Source organism: Meleagris gallopavo, chromosome 1 (assembly GCF_000146605.3).
Source record: "Meleagris gallopavo isolate NT-WF06-2002-E0010 breed Aviagen turkey brand Nicholas breeding stock chromosome 1, Turkey_5.1, whole genome shotgun sequence".
Lineage (NCBI taxonomy): Eukaryota > Metazoa > Chordata > Aves > Galliformes > Phasianidae > Meleagris > Meleagris gallopavo.
Window position 1 is genome coordinate 173,703,688 of NC_015011.2, and position 16,226 is coordinate 173,719,913.

The 16,226-nt window shown below is 37.0% G+C and overlaps 1 protein-coding gene and 1 non-coding gene across 2 annotated transcripts in view; both read right to left on the bottom strand.

The window, feature by feature from the left end:
* ARHGAP42 (Rho GTPase activating protein 42) overlaps window positions 1-15,752 on the bottom strand; it is a 30,243-nt gene extending 14,491 nt beyond the window's left edge. Inside the window, exons 1-8 of the mRNA XM_010729072.2 lie at window positions 15,711-15,752; window positions 15,481-15,598; window positions 14,725-14,809; window positions 13,521-13,579; window positions 12,602-12,707; window positions 7,685-7,844; window positions 5,054-5,198; window positions 489-869 (exon numbers count right to left, since the gene is read on the bottom strand). Of these exons, the coding sequence (XP_010727374.1) occupies window positions 489-869; window positions 5,054-5,198; window positions 7,685-7,844; window positions 12,602-12,707; window positions 13,521-13,579; window positions 14,725-14,809; window positions 15,481-15,598; window positions 15,711-15,752 (1,096 nt within the window). The remainder of the gene's footprint in view (window positions 1-488; window positions 870-5,053; window positions 5,199-7,684; window positions 7,845-12,601; window positions 12,708-13,520; window positions 13,580-14,724; window positions 14,810-15,480; window positions 15,599-15,710) is intronic.
* TRNAP-AGG lies at window positions 3,068-3,139 on the bottom strand. The gene has a single exon. It is a non-coding gene; the product is annotated as a tRNA-Pro (tRNA).
* Window positions 15,753-16,226: the final 474 nt, after the last annotated feature.

Below are 16,226 nucleotides of genomic sequence, written 5' to 3' on the forward strand. Positions count from 1 at the left end.
AAAGAAAAAAAAAGAGCTAATGATTGCAAGTTGTAAATACAATCTGTATAAAGGGTTTCGGACATACCCTTCATCATGGACAAGAAGCAACAAAGTTGTTACTAGACATATTAAGCCTAAGGCTTTCTAAATTTAAGTGCTAACTTTGATTACTGACAATAATTTTGCAAGCATTTATTTTTTTGACACAGTAATAACCACAGATACCAACTCTTCTATATTATAACCCAGAAATCTTCTTACAAGTCAGCAGCCTCTGTGAGGCTTTGCAGGATACAAAGTACTCTAAATTCCTAGGAACACTGGTATTGTCAGTTGTATAGATGACAACAGAAATGTGTCAGAAGCAATTTGAAAAGTGAGATAACATATCTTAAAAGTAAAAAAATAAACAAAATTGAAGAGTAACACCAGCTTTCAGATGCACTTCTTGCTTTTTGATGCCTCACAGTAAACTCGCTGATGTCATAAAAAACCTTGGAAATTACCTTCAGCTGATGGAATTGATCTGAGGGAAGAACCTGAAGATCTTTTCAGGCCAGACAGACTATAGGAACTCTTCTTGGTCAGATCTATTGGTGGAGAGGCATTCTCTGGTCCAGTGACAGAAGCTATACTTTGGCAGTCTGACTCCATGTCTGTTTTTGTTGCATCCTCTTTTGATGAGGATTCTGGGCTCGTGGTCCAGAGGCCTGAACTCTTCTGGCCATTTGAAGAAGGGGGAGAGGCAATCCACGGAATCCCTCCTGACTTCTCCCTGGGCTGAGAGGGCACACATTTGGTGGTGCTGTTCTGCTCGGAGGAGTGCGAGGAGAGAGATTCGATGCTGCCCATGGGTGTGCTATCTGGGCTACTGCTGTATGAGTCACCTAGGCAAGAGGGAAGGGAGAAGAAAGGAACAATTAGACAACTATATTATCTAACCATGCGCATTGCTCTCATGTCATCTTTAGCCCTTGTACCATATTGTATCAAATTTGATAGCCATTATCCATAGTTTCAGGGACAGTCATTCTCAAGACAAATAGCAATTTAGTTCCTCACATTCCTATATTTAACCTGGAAAATCTGCACTTTGTGGACATTTCTCTGGAGCAGATGAACATAATGTGTTGCAGGTGAAAGTAAATGTTACATTTTCAAAAAAACTGCCTGCAATATAAATATTGTTAGGAAATTAAGCAATTCCAATTCTGAAATATTTTTTTAACAGACACTTTCCTGGATTTTGACAAGGCGAGGGTTGTGGTGCGTGTCCATTTATATCCTCAAATGTATAGACAGTTTTACATTGATTACCAAGTTGCTGAGGATCTTTGCAGTCTCTGTAAGAGTCTGCAAAGGTCTCTATAGTTACTCAGTTTTCTGAATCATAGTGTCTTTCTTTAAATATCTGCAGGACCATTCATTCTGTTATTTACAACTTTAACACTGAACATTTGATGCATTTTTCCTTAACTGGACTGAAAATAGAGAAATTAACCTATTATAGAAATGTATATAACCTATTAAGAAATGTTTGTGCTGATATAATTACTTTCAATGATATCACACAATGATAGAATGGTTTGGGTTTGAAGGGACCTTTAAGATCACTGAGTCCCAATCCCTCTGCTATAGACAGGGACACGTCCCACTAGACCAGGTTGCTCATAATCTCATCCAGCCTAGCCCTGAATGCTTCCAGGGAGGGGGCATCCACAGCCTCACTGGGCAACCTGTATTTCACTACTCATACAATAAGGAATTTATTCCTGATATCTAGCCTAAATCTACCCTCTTCCAGTTTAAAACCATTTCCCCTTCCCATGTCACTACCTATCCTTATAAAAAGTCCCTCCCTAGCTTTCCTGTAGGTTCCCTTCAGGTACTGGAAAACTACTGCTATAATGTCCCCCTGGAGCTTCTCTTTTCTAGGTTGAAAAGCCCCAGCTCTCTCAGCCTGTCCTCATAGGGGAGGTGTTCCAGCCCTTTGATCATCTTCCTGGCCCTCCTCTGGATGTGCTCCAACAGCTCCATGTCCTTCTTGCTGGGGGCTCCAGAACTGGGCACAATACTCCTGGTGGGGTCTCATGAGAGCAAAGCAGAGGGGCAGAATCACTGCCCTCTCCCTGCTGGTCACAGAATCACAGAATCACAGAATTGTAGGGGTTGGAAGGGACCTCTAGAGATCATTGAGACCAACCTCCCTGCCAAAGCAGGTTCCCTACACCAAGTCGCACAGGTAGGCGTCCAGGCAAGACTTGAATATCTCCAGAGAAGGAGACTCCAATTCACATTTCTCTTGATACAACCCAGGATATGGTTGGCCTTTTGGGTTTCAAGCACACATTGCCAGCTCATGTTGAGTCTTTTATCAACCAACACCCCCAAACCCTTTTCCTCAGGACTGCTCTCAAGCCATTCTCCATGTATCTGTATCTGTGCTTGGGACTCAGGTGCAGGACCGTGCATTTGGCCTTGTACTTCATGAGGTTTGCATGGGCTCACCTTTCCAGTCTGACCAGGATCCTCTGGATGGCATCCTTTCCTTATACATGTCAAATGCACCACTCAGTGTGGTGCCATCTGCAAACTTGCTGAGGATGCACTCAACCCCACTGTCCATGTTGCCCACAAAAATGTTAAACAGCACTGGTGCCAGCACCGATCTCTGAGGAACACCACTTGTCACCAGTCTCCATTTGGATACTGAGCTCCTGACCACAACTTTCTGAGTGTGACCATCCAGCCAGTTCCTTATCCAGTGAGTTGTACATCCACCAAATCCATTTTTCTCCAATTTGGCAACCAGGATGTCATGCAGGACAGTGTCAAACACCTTGCAACAAGTTCAGGTAGATGGTGTTGGTTGCTTTTCCTTTCTCCACTGATGCTGTAACTCCATCACAAAAGGACACCAAGTTTGGCAGGCATGACTTGCCCTTCGTGAAGTTGGTTACCACCAATCACCCCACCTTTATGTTTCATGTGCCTTAGTAAGGCTGGGAGGATCTGCTCCATGATCTTGCCAAACACAGAAAAGTTCCAACCTTGCCCACTTTGTGCTAAGGGGAAGAGAAAAGTTGGGCTCGTCCGGGATTTGAACCCGGGACCTCTCGCACCCTAAGCGAGAATCATACCCCTAGACCAACGAGCCAAACTTGTACTACAGGGAGTGGAAACATTCTAAAGAACTTTGCTGATGACATGAGAGAAGGCGCATATATTAGAACTGAGGAAGGACTGGCCAACAAATTGGTGAGAGCTGAAATATCTAGACTGGATTCATAAAAATGCATTAAGTGTAGAGAGTCATATGTTAGATTCCAGTAATATCTTTCATCCAAGAGCTAGGAGACGTAATTAAAAAACTTCACGAGGAGAGAATGTATATTTTTTAGCTACAGAGTATTTATAAGATACCAAATGGATACAAATGATTTTGCCTCTGCAAATATTCTTTCAATATTCTTGGAAATAGGTGATGACAGCCACACAGAATACTAAAAATAAGGTCTCTAATACTAATGCCTTGCTCACTGGATGTGAAAACAGTAGTGCTGCTGGTGCAGTAATCGGAAAGTTTCCATCTAATTCTGGACAGGTTTCAGGATATTCCAGATTAAAAATATGCACTGTTTTACTCCTTACAGATCAGCAGTCTCTCAAAAATGCTAAGACTGGCTAAATTTGACAAGTGCATTTTCTATCATTCTCTACAGTTTGGTACCTATATCTCATTTTCTCATGGCACATAGAGTTCCTTACCTTTCTGAAATATAGTTAAGTGTCTGTTCTTCATTTAAATGATGACATAAAACCATCCAGTGCTTTGAAAAAAGCTACTGCCAGAAACCAGGACTCTCTCTTGACTGCCTCTGGCACGGCTAGAGATACTTGGCAAGGAGAACACCCCTGCTCCCGACTCAGCCTTCCAGGCACAAGTGAGATCTTAACTGGAACTTGTGCAGCAAATGCTGAGCTGGAGCCAACAAGCAAATTCCATGTGGATTGCTCCTTGGTCAGACCTAACTTAATTCCAGCTGTCGGCAGAAACTACGAGTGAATTAAGAAGCCTGTGCTTGCATAAGCCCAAAAAATACTTTGACAGAACTGTCCCACTGAAATGCAGTTAGTTACACAGTGAAAAACAGCTGGAATTTGTTCAGTTTCTCCTCTAGTGAATGTGACTGACGGTTCCTCCATAACTTCTTCATCTAAGGACCCCATGCCATTCACACTAGCAACTGAAGTGCAGGGAGCTACTGCTCTCATTCATTATTGCTGTACATTACTTTACTGTAACTGTTTTGTGTAAATCTCCTTGAGGAACTGGGGGACACAGAAGTTCTTTTGGAAATCTCCTGCAGTAGTTAGCAACTTAGACATTGCTACAGCTTCTATACTTCTTAATGGTAAGGCAGGTAAGTAAAAAGTGATGAAAACAAATGAAATGCATCTTTTTAACACATTGCATGAAGGTCACATTTACATTAAAATGAAAAAGATTTCTAAGCTGCATGTAGTTGCAAACATAACTCCATGTTGTTAAACAGCAAATCATCTGCTGAGTACACTGTCTCTCACAACATAGAAGTTTGTTTCTATTCCAGTCAAACTAATAAGGTTTCAGTGGTTTTGGCATCCTAGACAGTAGTTTGCTTTGAACCAACGACCACAGTTGCACGCATATGAAAACAGCCAAGTAATATTTTTGATCTCCCGACCTTGACTGAGTTAAAGCTTCTCAACCTTAACAATTACGGGAATGTCATATAGTGAACTTCACAGAGTTTCAAGGCAGGCTACTTTCAGATCAGAACATAAAGTCTACTCTAAAAGCTTTTTGTATTTAATACACGACGTGCCTAAAACCAAATATCCTTCCTCCTCTGAGAGAAGCAAGGAATGTAGTCATTCGGCAGTGCAGCTGTGACTCACAGAGGTTAAGAAGCTGATGAAACTCCATCTGTAATGCTTATTGGAATACAGTGCTTACTGGACATTGCTGAGGAATATCAAAAGGCCAAGACATAAAAAGGAAGACAGCAGTCAACAAGAACAAACTTACTGTCAGGATCTGCTAGACATGGGGTGTATCTTCCTTTGGGCTTACGAGGACCTGTGGAAAGACAAATTGCTCTTGTCCTTCTTGAACTTGAACGGGACTGAGGTTGGGGAAGAGGAATATTGGGATCTGGTGCAGTGTGAAATATCTGTGTGATTTAAAAAAAAAAGGAAGAAAAAAAGGAGAAATAAATAACAGAGGTACTCCTATGCTTCCGTTAATAATACATTTGTTTTCCTCATCACTGCACCTGAATGTCTCATCCATCTTAAAAGAGCACATTCACAGAATATCTTCTGATTCAATTCTACAATCCAAGAATGAGTTAGTGAACAAGCTGTACTTACAAATTATGCTGATTACACAAAAATATTTCTTTAAATAGTTTTATCTTCTAGCCCCAGTTATAAAGTGCTTAACAACCTAAACTGTGAAACATACAGTAGGTATTTGTTACTAACACCTACTCAAGAATTATATATTTTCAATTATTATGAAAAAGTGGAATTTCATTGTACGTGTACTTGTGAGAGCTTTTGTATATTACAGAAAGGTGTCATAGCTGCAATCCTATTTATATTTTAGAAAACCACTTTATTTTCCTAAACAAGTCAAGCCTGATGAGGATCATCTTCAGGTTTGGAGCATCTTCTGATTTTTATGTTTCATGTACAACTGCTACCAGTAATCGATTTTGCACCGAACCGCTGTAGAAAACCTTAATGTTTTTTCAAAAATGAGAAGAAACCTACATGCTATTTAAAAAGTGGAGGAAAAGTGGATGCATACTCAGACAGTAGAAAATACCTTAAATGAGGTCTTGAGATGCTCTTAAAACAATACTATATTAGTAATTAGTAAGTAGCATATCAATGCAAAAACATGTCTGCAGGCAGAGAGCAAGGATGATTTTGGTTGTGCAGCCATGTTCAATGTATTGAATAAACTGCTAGTTTCTGGAGGGGAAATTCAGTTTGGCAAACATGTATTAAGTATGTTTTGGAATTGAATGCATGGGGGCTGCTAGCATCATACTAATTTTGAGGAGTTTCTGTGAAATATAACTAGTGATATCAAACAATGCTGTAAGTAATTACTGATCGATCATTGCAAGGGATCCTGATAATGACAAGGAATTGCCCCACATCTGAATAAACGGAATAAAATCAAACTTCTTTCACCTTGTTTTGTCAGTCATCAGAGAAAGTGATCAACAAAAAATCCCCCCAGTACTACTTCTTTTGATGATTAATTAAAGGAGGTCTTGACTGTTCTGCTCGGTTCTATAGTTAAAGGGCAAAAAACTACCATCAATACAGACAACTGAGAAAACTTTTCAGTGAAGGTGATTCAAGTTGCGCCAGGGGAGATTCAAGGTGGACGTTAGGAAATTCTAGTTCTCCAAAAGAATGGTCAGGTGTTGGAATGGGCTGCCCAGGGACGTGGTGGAGCCACCAACCCTGGAGGCGTTCAAGGAACATTTAGAGGTTGTGTTGAGGGACATGGCTTAGTGAGAACTATTGGTGACAGGTGGACGGTTGGACTGGATGACTTTGAAGGTCTTTTCCAACCTTGGTCATTCTATGAGTCTAAGATTCTATTATACCTGCAGTGAAAGTGACTGAAAGCAACTTTTTATGATTTCATAAATTTTCATAGATTTTCCTTCTCAAGTCCTGAAAAAGTTCATATTTAGTTTTTGCATAAAGAGTATGAGATATACTCTCCATGTTTCTTTGGGGAAAACAAAATAAACCAGGCAGTTACACATATTTGCTGAAAGCAAAACAGTGTCTTGCTTGTATGCTGCATGTTACAGAGTATTCAAGAACTATTAGATCACAAAGATTGACTGATGGATTAAAAAACTGTTATTAGGAATAAAACTTTTTCTAAGAAACATTATTTTTTTTAACATATTTTATCTGGTATCTACACATCTGAATAGTGTTACAGCAAACAGAATTGGGGATTTTGTTGGGCATCGATACTAACGCTGCATGTGGAAAGAGGAAGTGAAATATGGTTGGGTTTCATGACATTAGGTGGGACCAGACCTTCACTGAGCTCCAGCTGATATATCCCCAAAAGACAGTAATTGTCAGGAAGACTCGGACCTGATGCACAAAGTACATACAGAGGAGAATCCATGTGCTCACCCAGATTGAACCTCAATATACTACTCACATGAGAGAAATGGAACAGTGAATAAGCAAAGAATGACTTCATTCTGGTTCTAGATATGAACCAGATATGTAGCTCTGGGCAGCCTGGTCTAGTAGTTGGCAACCCTACCTGTGGCAGGGGGGGTTGAAACTAGATGATCTTTGAGGTCCTTTACAACGCAGGCCATTGTATGATTCTGATTCTATGAGAAGGATTCAGAAATGTTCAGAAAGCTAATGAAGATTCAGAGGAATTTCTTCAAAGCATGGGAGATTATGCCTTGGATTTGTACCTTGTATAGCCTTGATAGGAATACGTATCCATAGCATGTGGAGAGAACAGGATACTTTTTTCAATCCATAACCTACAAATGCTAAATTTCTCATTCTTAAGAACTTAATTGATGATAATGAAAATGAGATCTTGATTTCACTTATTTAGTAGAAAACTCATATAATCTTCTCCTACCTTTTCATAATGTTCTATAAGAATTTCAACGACGATATTCTGAAACTTAATGTTCATCATAGCAGCCACAGTTTCTTCTTGGGCTCTCATCAGAGTTGGTCCAAAGATAACACCAAGGTTGGATACTGTCATAAGGTTTTGCTGACTGTGTAATGATACCCTTTAAATGAACACAAACAATATGCAGTTAAATAATTGCACTAAACTACAATTCCAACAGGTGAAGTCTCACATTTATGCTTTCCCTTTTTAAACATTTTAAAAACATTCACATTTACTAAAGCAAAAATACAGTGCAGAACAACTACTGTATCTCCATTGAGGCTCCAATTTTGCAATACTTGAATGTATAATGAGCAAGTCTTCCTAAAGTATCTAAGTTTCTTACATAACTGATAAGGAAAAGTAACTACCTTCTTTGAAAGTCTCTACAGAGAGATCCAGCCTATCTAAAGTTTACGAGCCATAAGGTACGTACCTCTTTCTCTCCAATAGTTATACAAGAATTTAAATGCTCTAATGAAAGAAAGTACTAGGTGAGAACAGAGGTCAATTATATATCTTAGCTTTCATGCCAAGGAAAGAAATATAGTTACTGAAAGCACTTAAATTGTAATGAGATCTCTTAGTATTTCCAAAGCATAAGATTAGTGGGGTCAATGTCACTGTTTCTGTGGAATAGATAACAGTAGATGATCATAATTATATCTTATGGTTTTAAAATGCACTAATCATGTACTTCTGTATATTCTTCTATTGCCTAATGAACCATTTGTGTCATTTTCTTCTTAATTTAGAATTAAAGTAGAATTTAGAAACTTAGTTTTTCCAATAGTTTTTCAGGTAGTAAAATGAAAATTATCTACCAGTAATCCTCAGTGTCCTCTTCCCTTACAAATTAGATTTACTGAATAAAAATTATATTATTATAAATTCTCACTGCCAGTGATATCCTTGTCAAGTAGCTCTATTGCCTGCACATGTCTGAGAAATATAATGCAAAGTAGCATTTTCATAATCATCTTAATGTTTAATAGAGTCAGTGGCACTCATTCACACTCTCCTCTTCCTTCTCACTGCTATTGCCATTGCCAAACTGATAAACACCGTTTAATACATTCTTACGTAAGTAAAATTAACCTTGTACACTTTAAAATTAAGAAACAGTAAAATCTACAAAATGTTGTAAGGAACAGTTAGGAGAAAATCCTACCTTCTTGTTTTTTTTTTTTTTTTTTCTTTTTTCTGACTGCCTTCATTAATTAAGTTATAGAGATGTTTGTCAAGTTTCCCTACCAATAAAATTCATAGGTATCTTGACTTGCTTATAATGCTATATAGACATTAAAAAAAAAGATCTGTCTGATGCCAGGGTTTGGTAGCAAATAACAAAAGCCCATGACAAATATTACAAATCCGGTGACAAAAAGACAGATTTTCCAAAGGCTACTACAAAATTTTGATAGGATCAAGATCAAACTCATGCTTAATCGCTGTTGAGTAGGCACTCGTGATATGATAGTGATACGAACAGTAGATTTACCACAGAACAGATTAGATGGTCTAGAATTACTTCTATGGTGAAGTAAATACTGCCCTCATAACTGGAATAGGAATACTTTAGTACCTTACTTACACCGTGAATCAGGAGAAATATAAGAAAGAAGTTTGTACAGAAGATAATGTAATATAAGCTGCAGGAAAATTAATGCCCATCTTGCTATGGTTTCTATTTTATTTCATTAAGTTAGGCCTCAAAATATTCTAAAATTTTACTTAGAAAGCCACATTGGTAGAAAAAGTTATTTACAAGTCAAATCATGAAAATTACTTCTTTGTTAAACTGTATTTTTAACCACTTGTCTCAACAAAATTTTATCTTATGTTTGGCTTAGGTGACTAAAGGGTGTCTGTGAAGTCCTCTGGATCTTAATGAAAATGGAATTTTGAATATTAAAGAAAACCCTAAAAAATAACTCTTTACAATATTATTCTGCTTTGTGCTGCACATTAACTCTTACAAAAACATTATAGTCTTAAAGCACAGGAGAGAGAGTAGTGTTTGCACAGTTTGGGTTTCCTTGGTGACAAATTTAGTAATATAACCAGAAAGGACTCTCTGCTAAGTACCTCAAAAGCTGAATTTCTAACAAAAAGGAAAAAATAAGACCTGTAAATGGGTTATTTTGAGAATCAATTTCTCTTAGCCCAGTTCTACTGTTGCTGGGCTACTGAAATTCTGAATAGATAACTAAAGTAAATGTGCAATTTATGCATAACCATGAGACATTCATTAATGTGGAAATGCTTTCTCCTTGATACACCCCAGTAAATCTCTCATACTACCAGTTTGTCAATCATAGGAAGGCCTGGTGCTTTTAAATCATACCAAAGAATGACTCGTTTTTTAAAGGAGACAAGCAGGAAATTTGATTAGGAAGGTTTAAAACAAACAGAGTTACCTAACTTAAAATAACACCAAATGTCCAGTTCTTGCCCAGCTGCTGAGTATATATTCACACAGCACTACCTCTCTGCAAAATGCTCATCAGGATTTTCTGGATTTGTTAACTTTGTTTTTAGTATTATCTGCATCCCCCAACAACTAGATCCTATTTAGCTGTGCACAGTGACACACAAGTCAAGGTAGGCAGAAAACTAAAGGCCTTAAGACCTAAATCAAGGAAACAATTTCAAATATTTCAAGGATTTCAAACAAAAGAATGAAGAAAAATGTTTTTTTTTCTTATTTCCCCACCTAAAAAAGTTATGCACTTTACGTATAATTTGCTCCTTGAAAAAACTCCACACAGGCGGAAGAAAAGGAAAGGAGACAATTAATCACAAGGCTAATTTTGAACTTATCTCATTAGAGAAGCTGGCATAAACAACAGCTGGCAAATTATATGAGAAATTAGAAAGGATGAATTGAATGTTGAAATGAGAAGAACTGAAAGTTTTCAGAATGCATCTCAAAGATTTCAATTGATCAGAAATGAGAATTACATCAAAGTTGAGACAGACAAGAGCTAAAGAGAACAATTAAAGAAAGGAATACCGCAGGCATGCTCTCTTTGGAAATGCATCTGAGGTAACAGTAAATAAGAGTCCAGGAACGAGGACAAGAAAGAAATGTTTGCCTAAAACGAATTGTGCCTACAGGTAAGTCAAGTGCTATATAAAATCAATGGATCACAGAATATCACAAGGGAGTATTGGAAGGGACCCCCAATGATCACGAGTCCAACTCAAGGCTCCACAGACCACATGTCTGAAAGTGTCCTCCACATGCTCCTTGGATTCTGGCAGATCAGGGCCGTAACCTCTGCTCTGAGCAGCCTGTTGCACATCCACTGCTCTCTGGTGAAGGGCTTCTTCCTGATATGCAACCTGCCTCTCTACGTTGTTCCCTCGGGCCCTGTCGCTGTCACACAGAGCAGAGCTCAGCGCTGCCCTCCGCTCCCTGTGAGGAGCTGCAGTTGCGATCAGGCCTCCCCTCAGCCTGCTCTGCTCTGGGCTGAGCACACCCAGGCACCTCTGCTTCTTCTCATATGTCTTCTCCTCTAAACCTCTCATAATCTTTGTAGCTCTCCTTTGGACACTCCCTAACATTTCTATGATGCACATTTTGTACCATGGTGCTCAAAACTGCAGCTTTTACAGCATCATTATTTCACCATTACAAGTTCTAGCTTCTTAGGCTGTCAGAAAGCATCAAATACTACACTTCTAATAATCAAACTCTTCTGTTGGAAACTTGCAGAATCTGCTTTCATCTGGTTCTCCAAAGAACTAAAAATAACTTAATGTGGCTAAAAAATTTACACCAAATAAAGTGCAGATAACTTTCTGAAGGCTGGATTTGCTCAAGCTGTAATCAAAAGAGTAAAATGGTGGGGATGTATGGAATGGAATAAAAACAACATGGAGACCTTCATGGCATCTTCTACATATGTCAGTTGTGGGCCTCATCTGAACAACTGCTGTTTCAGTATTCACATTCCCAGATCACTGAGAAATATATTAAAAAATACACAGCATCCCAACTCAGAAATAATAATGTGTGTTCATTTAAATATTCAGCAAAATCTAGTGAAGAACTGTAAAACACATGAATAAGGTTTGCTGAAAAAAAAGGGATATATAATGATGTAATAAGGGCATGTAATCATAGCCAATGACAGAGAGAGACAGAATAGAAAAAAAAGTTTGTTGCAGACTAAGAGTAATTCAATGGAGACTTCAAAGAAATAGAAAAATCTTTTCCGTGTGACATTTAATTAAAATTCAGGGTAGCTGAAAAATCTAGGGAGACTCAAATGTGGGTTTGGACATTTACAGAGCTATCTAGAATAACAACAAAATCATTTTAAATTAGAATTTTCAAAACATATTACACCTCAGAGCTATTAGAGATAAAAATTAGATCAAACATGAAGGATAAGTTATACTATATAGACTATAGACTATATATATACATATATATATACATATATATACATATATATACATATATACATATAAACTATATGTATTAGTCTAGTCTACATTTTTTACCAGTTTTGGGACCTAAATAACATTCTCTTATCAACAACCTTAGCATAGTCTTAAATGTTTCTCCAGTTTAATTAGTATCAATTCCTGTAATAAGTAGGAATTGAGAATGAAAACATATCAGTATATTTTATACGCTAACATTATCAGTCATCTTGGTGACTCTTCATGGCGTTCTTTATTTTATTTCTATGATGAGTATTCTTCAGCAACATTGGATATTACATTTCAGAAATCAAATATAATTTCCAGTGGTACTGTCTTAACACAATTACTATAATGGATTAGGCAACACTGACAAATTACATGTGAAAATGATCACATTTTACGGTAGTATCAAACATAAAAATCAAAAAGAATTACTTGACCAAGTGCTTGATAAGGATGTCCAGCATCTCTCTGTTCTTCTCTGGTAATTTATGTACAAGTGCATGCACTGCTTCAACTCTGTAGTTCTGATCATCTGATTCTATTAAACAGAAAACAGAAATTATTGACAGATTAAACACACGCTAAAGTGAGACTAAAAATGGCAGAAGTGCCAGTATGCCAAACACATGCACTGCAGTTAACCAAACACAATTACCCTTCAAAATGATGAAAACAATTCAATTTTATTTATTGCAAGAACATAATGGAATCTGGATTTCAAGTAACTTGCAAAGAGCATTTACTGCCATTACCAAAGCCAACAAAATCTGTGGCAATTTTGACTTCATGTTGTGCTTGAGTGGAATCCAAGATTTTATCCCTTGCTATTTGAAACATCTACAATTATTGAGGGTCTCTTTAAAAATGTAAGAGGAAATGGAGAAATAAATTCAAATTCTAAACTGGAGTTGTTAGAAACACAATTTTTCTCCCTATCTAATTACCCCATTTATGAGAAGGGGATTATTTACCATCCCTCTCCAATTTTGCAAGGCAAGCTGGGAAAATAAAGTCCCTGGACAAGTGGGGAGTAATGCTATAGAATAATTACCAGTCTGTACAAAACAATCAAACAAACAAAGAAATATTAAAGATTTCATGCAGAAAGCGGTCACACAGAAGCTCTAAAAAGATCAGAACAAACCACTGAACAGCTTCTTTTAGTATGACTTCTCTTGCTTTGAGGGCTTTCATGTAGCACTGTCGTCATATACAGTGAAATAGAAGAACTCAGATCCTTGGCTGGATAACTGAATACTACACCAAGGAGAAAAACAGGGATAGCAACTGAGGAGATTAAAGGTTAGAAAAAGTATTACTTTTGTGAAAGTGTATAGATTACTTTACTTACTAACAGCAACAATGAAATCTTTGTGCAGCTTAAATGTCATCAGCGGTTCTGAAAGACACCTGGTTGTAAATTTGAAAGGACATTTGAAAAAACGCATTACTCCAAGTCTTTTTAGGCTTTGCAGTTGTCATTATGATAGCTCTCAATAAAAGCATAATGTATATTGGTATATCCAAGGAAACCCAATCCACGGATTACCACTGTATATAACTCAGTCACATACAAAGTCTGAAAATCTCTTTGAGTTGAAGATGGTGACACCATGGAAGTTTGTAAGAGAAACATTATCAGCACTGTATCACAGATACTCACAATGTTCTGACTTCCATACTATGGAATGGTAATAATACTACTGAAGAACATGGCATAGTGGGCTGCAGAAGTAATCTGCCCAAGAAAGGCAAACAAGTTACGAAACTTTATGCTAAAAATCTAATCTGGGAGATCCTGGAAAAGTCCTCCTCTGAAAGTAGCCTGTGAATTGTCTTAGAGACATAAAAACACAGCCACTGCTAGCTCATGTCCTAGATATGCACATTTTAGATATAAACATATACATTTTACTATAAATCATAAACACATTTTCCAGGGATTTCTGATGCTGCCCTCTGCTAGGTGACCAGTCTAAGAAATCCATTTTTTTAAGAAGGCATGGAACAATTGCCATCCGAGTTTTATGATTTTATTATGCTTACTTTCAACATTATATACTGACATTCAAGAAGAGTTCTATCGTAAGTACTACCACTTTTTAAGATTCTGCCTCATAATAGCAAAAAGTTGAAGAGAAAATTGTGAGAGGAATATCTTACTTGTGAAAATACCAACACCACAGGATAAAAACAGAATATTAACATTTTTGAAGAGATTTACTCTGCTCCAACAATGATGCCATGAAAAAATCATTGTACAGAAGGGATTCAGAAAAAAAAAAAAGCTCAGCAAAGCATGCTTTGTAGTTTACACAAAATATTTTAAATAAAAGCATGCATTTAATTATATTCTGGCAAATCTGTAGCTAAACAAGGCAGAAAAGTGTGTGACAAATTTTGATTATTACACATTTTAATAAGGATATTAGACAAGATGATAATATACTCAATTAATACCACGTTAATGAGTAAAAAATATAATATCATATTTACAAGCAAAAGATTAATGAGCCATAAAAGAAATACTGAGATATGCATAGCATCATACTTACCTGAGGTAGTTTTTAAGTCCGCTAGTTATTGTTTTATTGTCCCAGATTTCCATATCAATATCCATATCAGGAGGAGATTTGGGGGCTGGGAGAAATTTGAATTATGATTGTTATATTTTGACTAACACACAAACAAGAAAAGCAAATAGAAGCTAACAGATTATTCATTTAGCTCATATGATTATTTAACAGTTAGATTTGATCAATTTGAATTATTTTAATCTCTGGCAGAGTATTAATGAAAATAATTCAGCATTCATATTTAGCACCTGTAAACGGTAAATGTATGCATCTATACCAAAGAGTAAAAGTAACACCAAGTCAATAGAGAATTCATAATTAATCTGGCTTGGACATTGAAAGACAGGCATCAGATAGCCAGACTAACAAGAAATGTGAAATACAGTAACTGTCTATTAAACTGAATTATGCTGTGTTACAAAACTAAGCTTTAGAACACTTCTGGAAAACACCAGACAGATGCCAATAAATAAAATATAAACGCCAAAAGAATAAATGTATTTTATCAGTAATTTGCTCATGTATATCGATGACTCCATGTAGAAAACTGAATAATAATGTACACAAGGAATCTAGTTAGACTGATTACCATTCTAAGACTGCAAAGTCAGTTTAGTGGCAGCAAGCAGACATACAAAACTGTAGATATTTAAGTATGCTCTTCTGGGTACAACAGAAAAGGATCATGGAATACGTGCTGCATGCTATAGACAAAGGTACACTTAAGACACTTACAAAATATGGTATTCATCAGCTTTTGCACTTTGGAGTTTACACCGCCTATTCTGTACAGCCCCAGGATGGTAATGCCTACATTGGGAAAACAAGAACAGTGAAAACAATGAGAAGATGGCTATTTCAATTACATTCACGTGTCCCTTGTCTGTGTTTTCAATCCATCTCAATTTATTTACGGAAAATTGAAAAATTACATTACCAAGTACTGCTTCACCCTACTGAGTTACTTCTGGGATGCTAATAAATGCATACCACTGAATCCACACCATGCCATACTCTAATTACAATTCTACATTAACATAAGTCCTTGCATTGGAATGACCTGTATCAGAAGACATCCAGGGAATGACTGGAAGAAGTGAAAAACAAGACTCCAAAGGAGTCTTAAAATGTGTTATATGTCTACAAATGTGTCCTACCCAGATTTCAGTGGAAATACTATGTATCTACATTGCCCCTTCCAACCAAAGCTTGGTTAACATTTACAGAAGAGATAATGATTCTACCCAAAATAAAAACTTATATTGAATTCTACTGGAACATTGCAGTTCAGAATTTAAGTTATGTATGGATCTCCAAGGCAAAATAAAAAGTCAGTTTCAATTTATCTACAGGTTTCAGTTTTCTATTTTTTAATAGCACTAAAGCACAATAAATACTAACAAATAGCGCCTAAGGTGTGACACTCAAAATATTCTAATAATAATAGTTCTAATAATAATAATTCTAGTAATAATTTCACT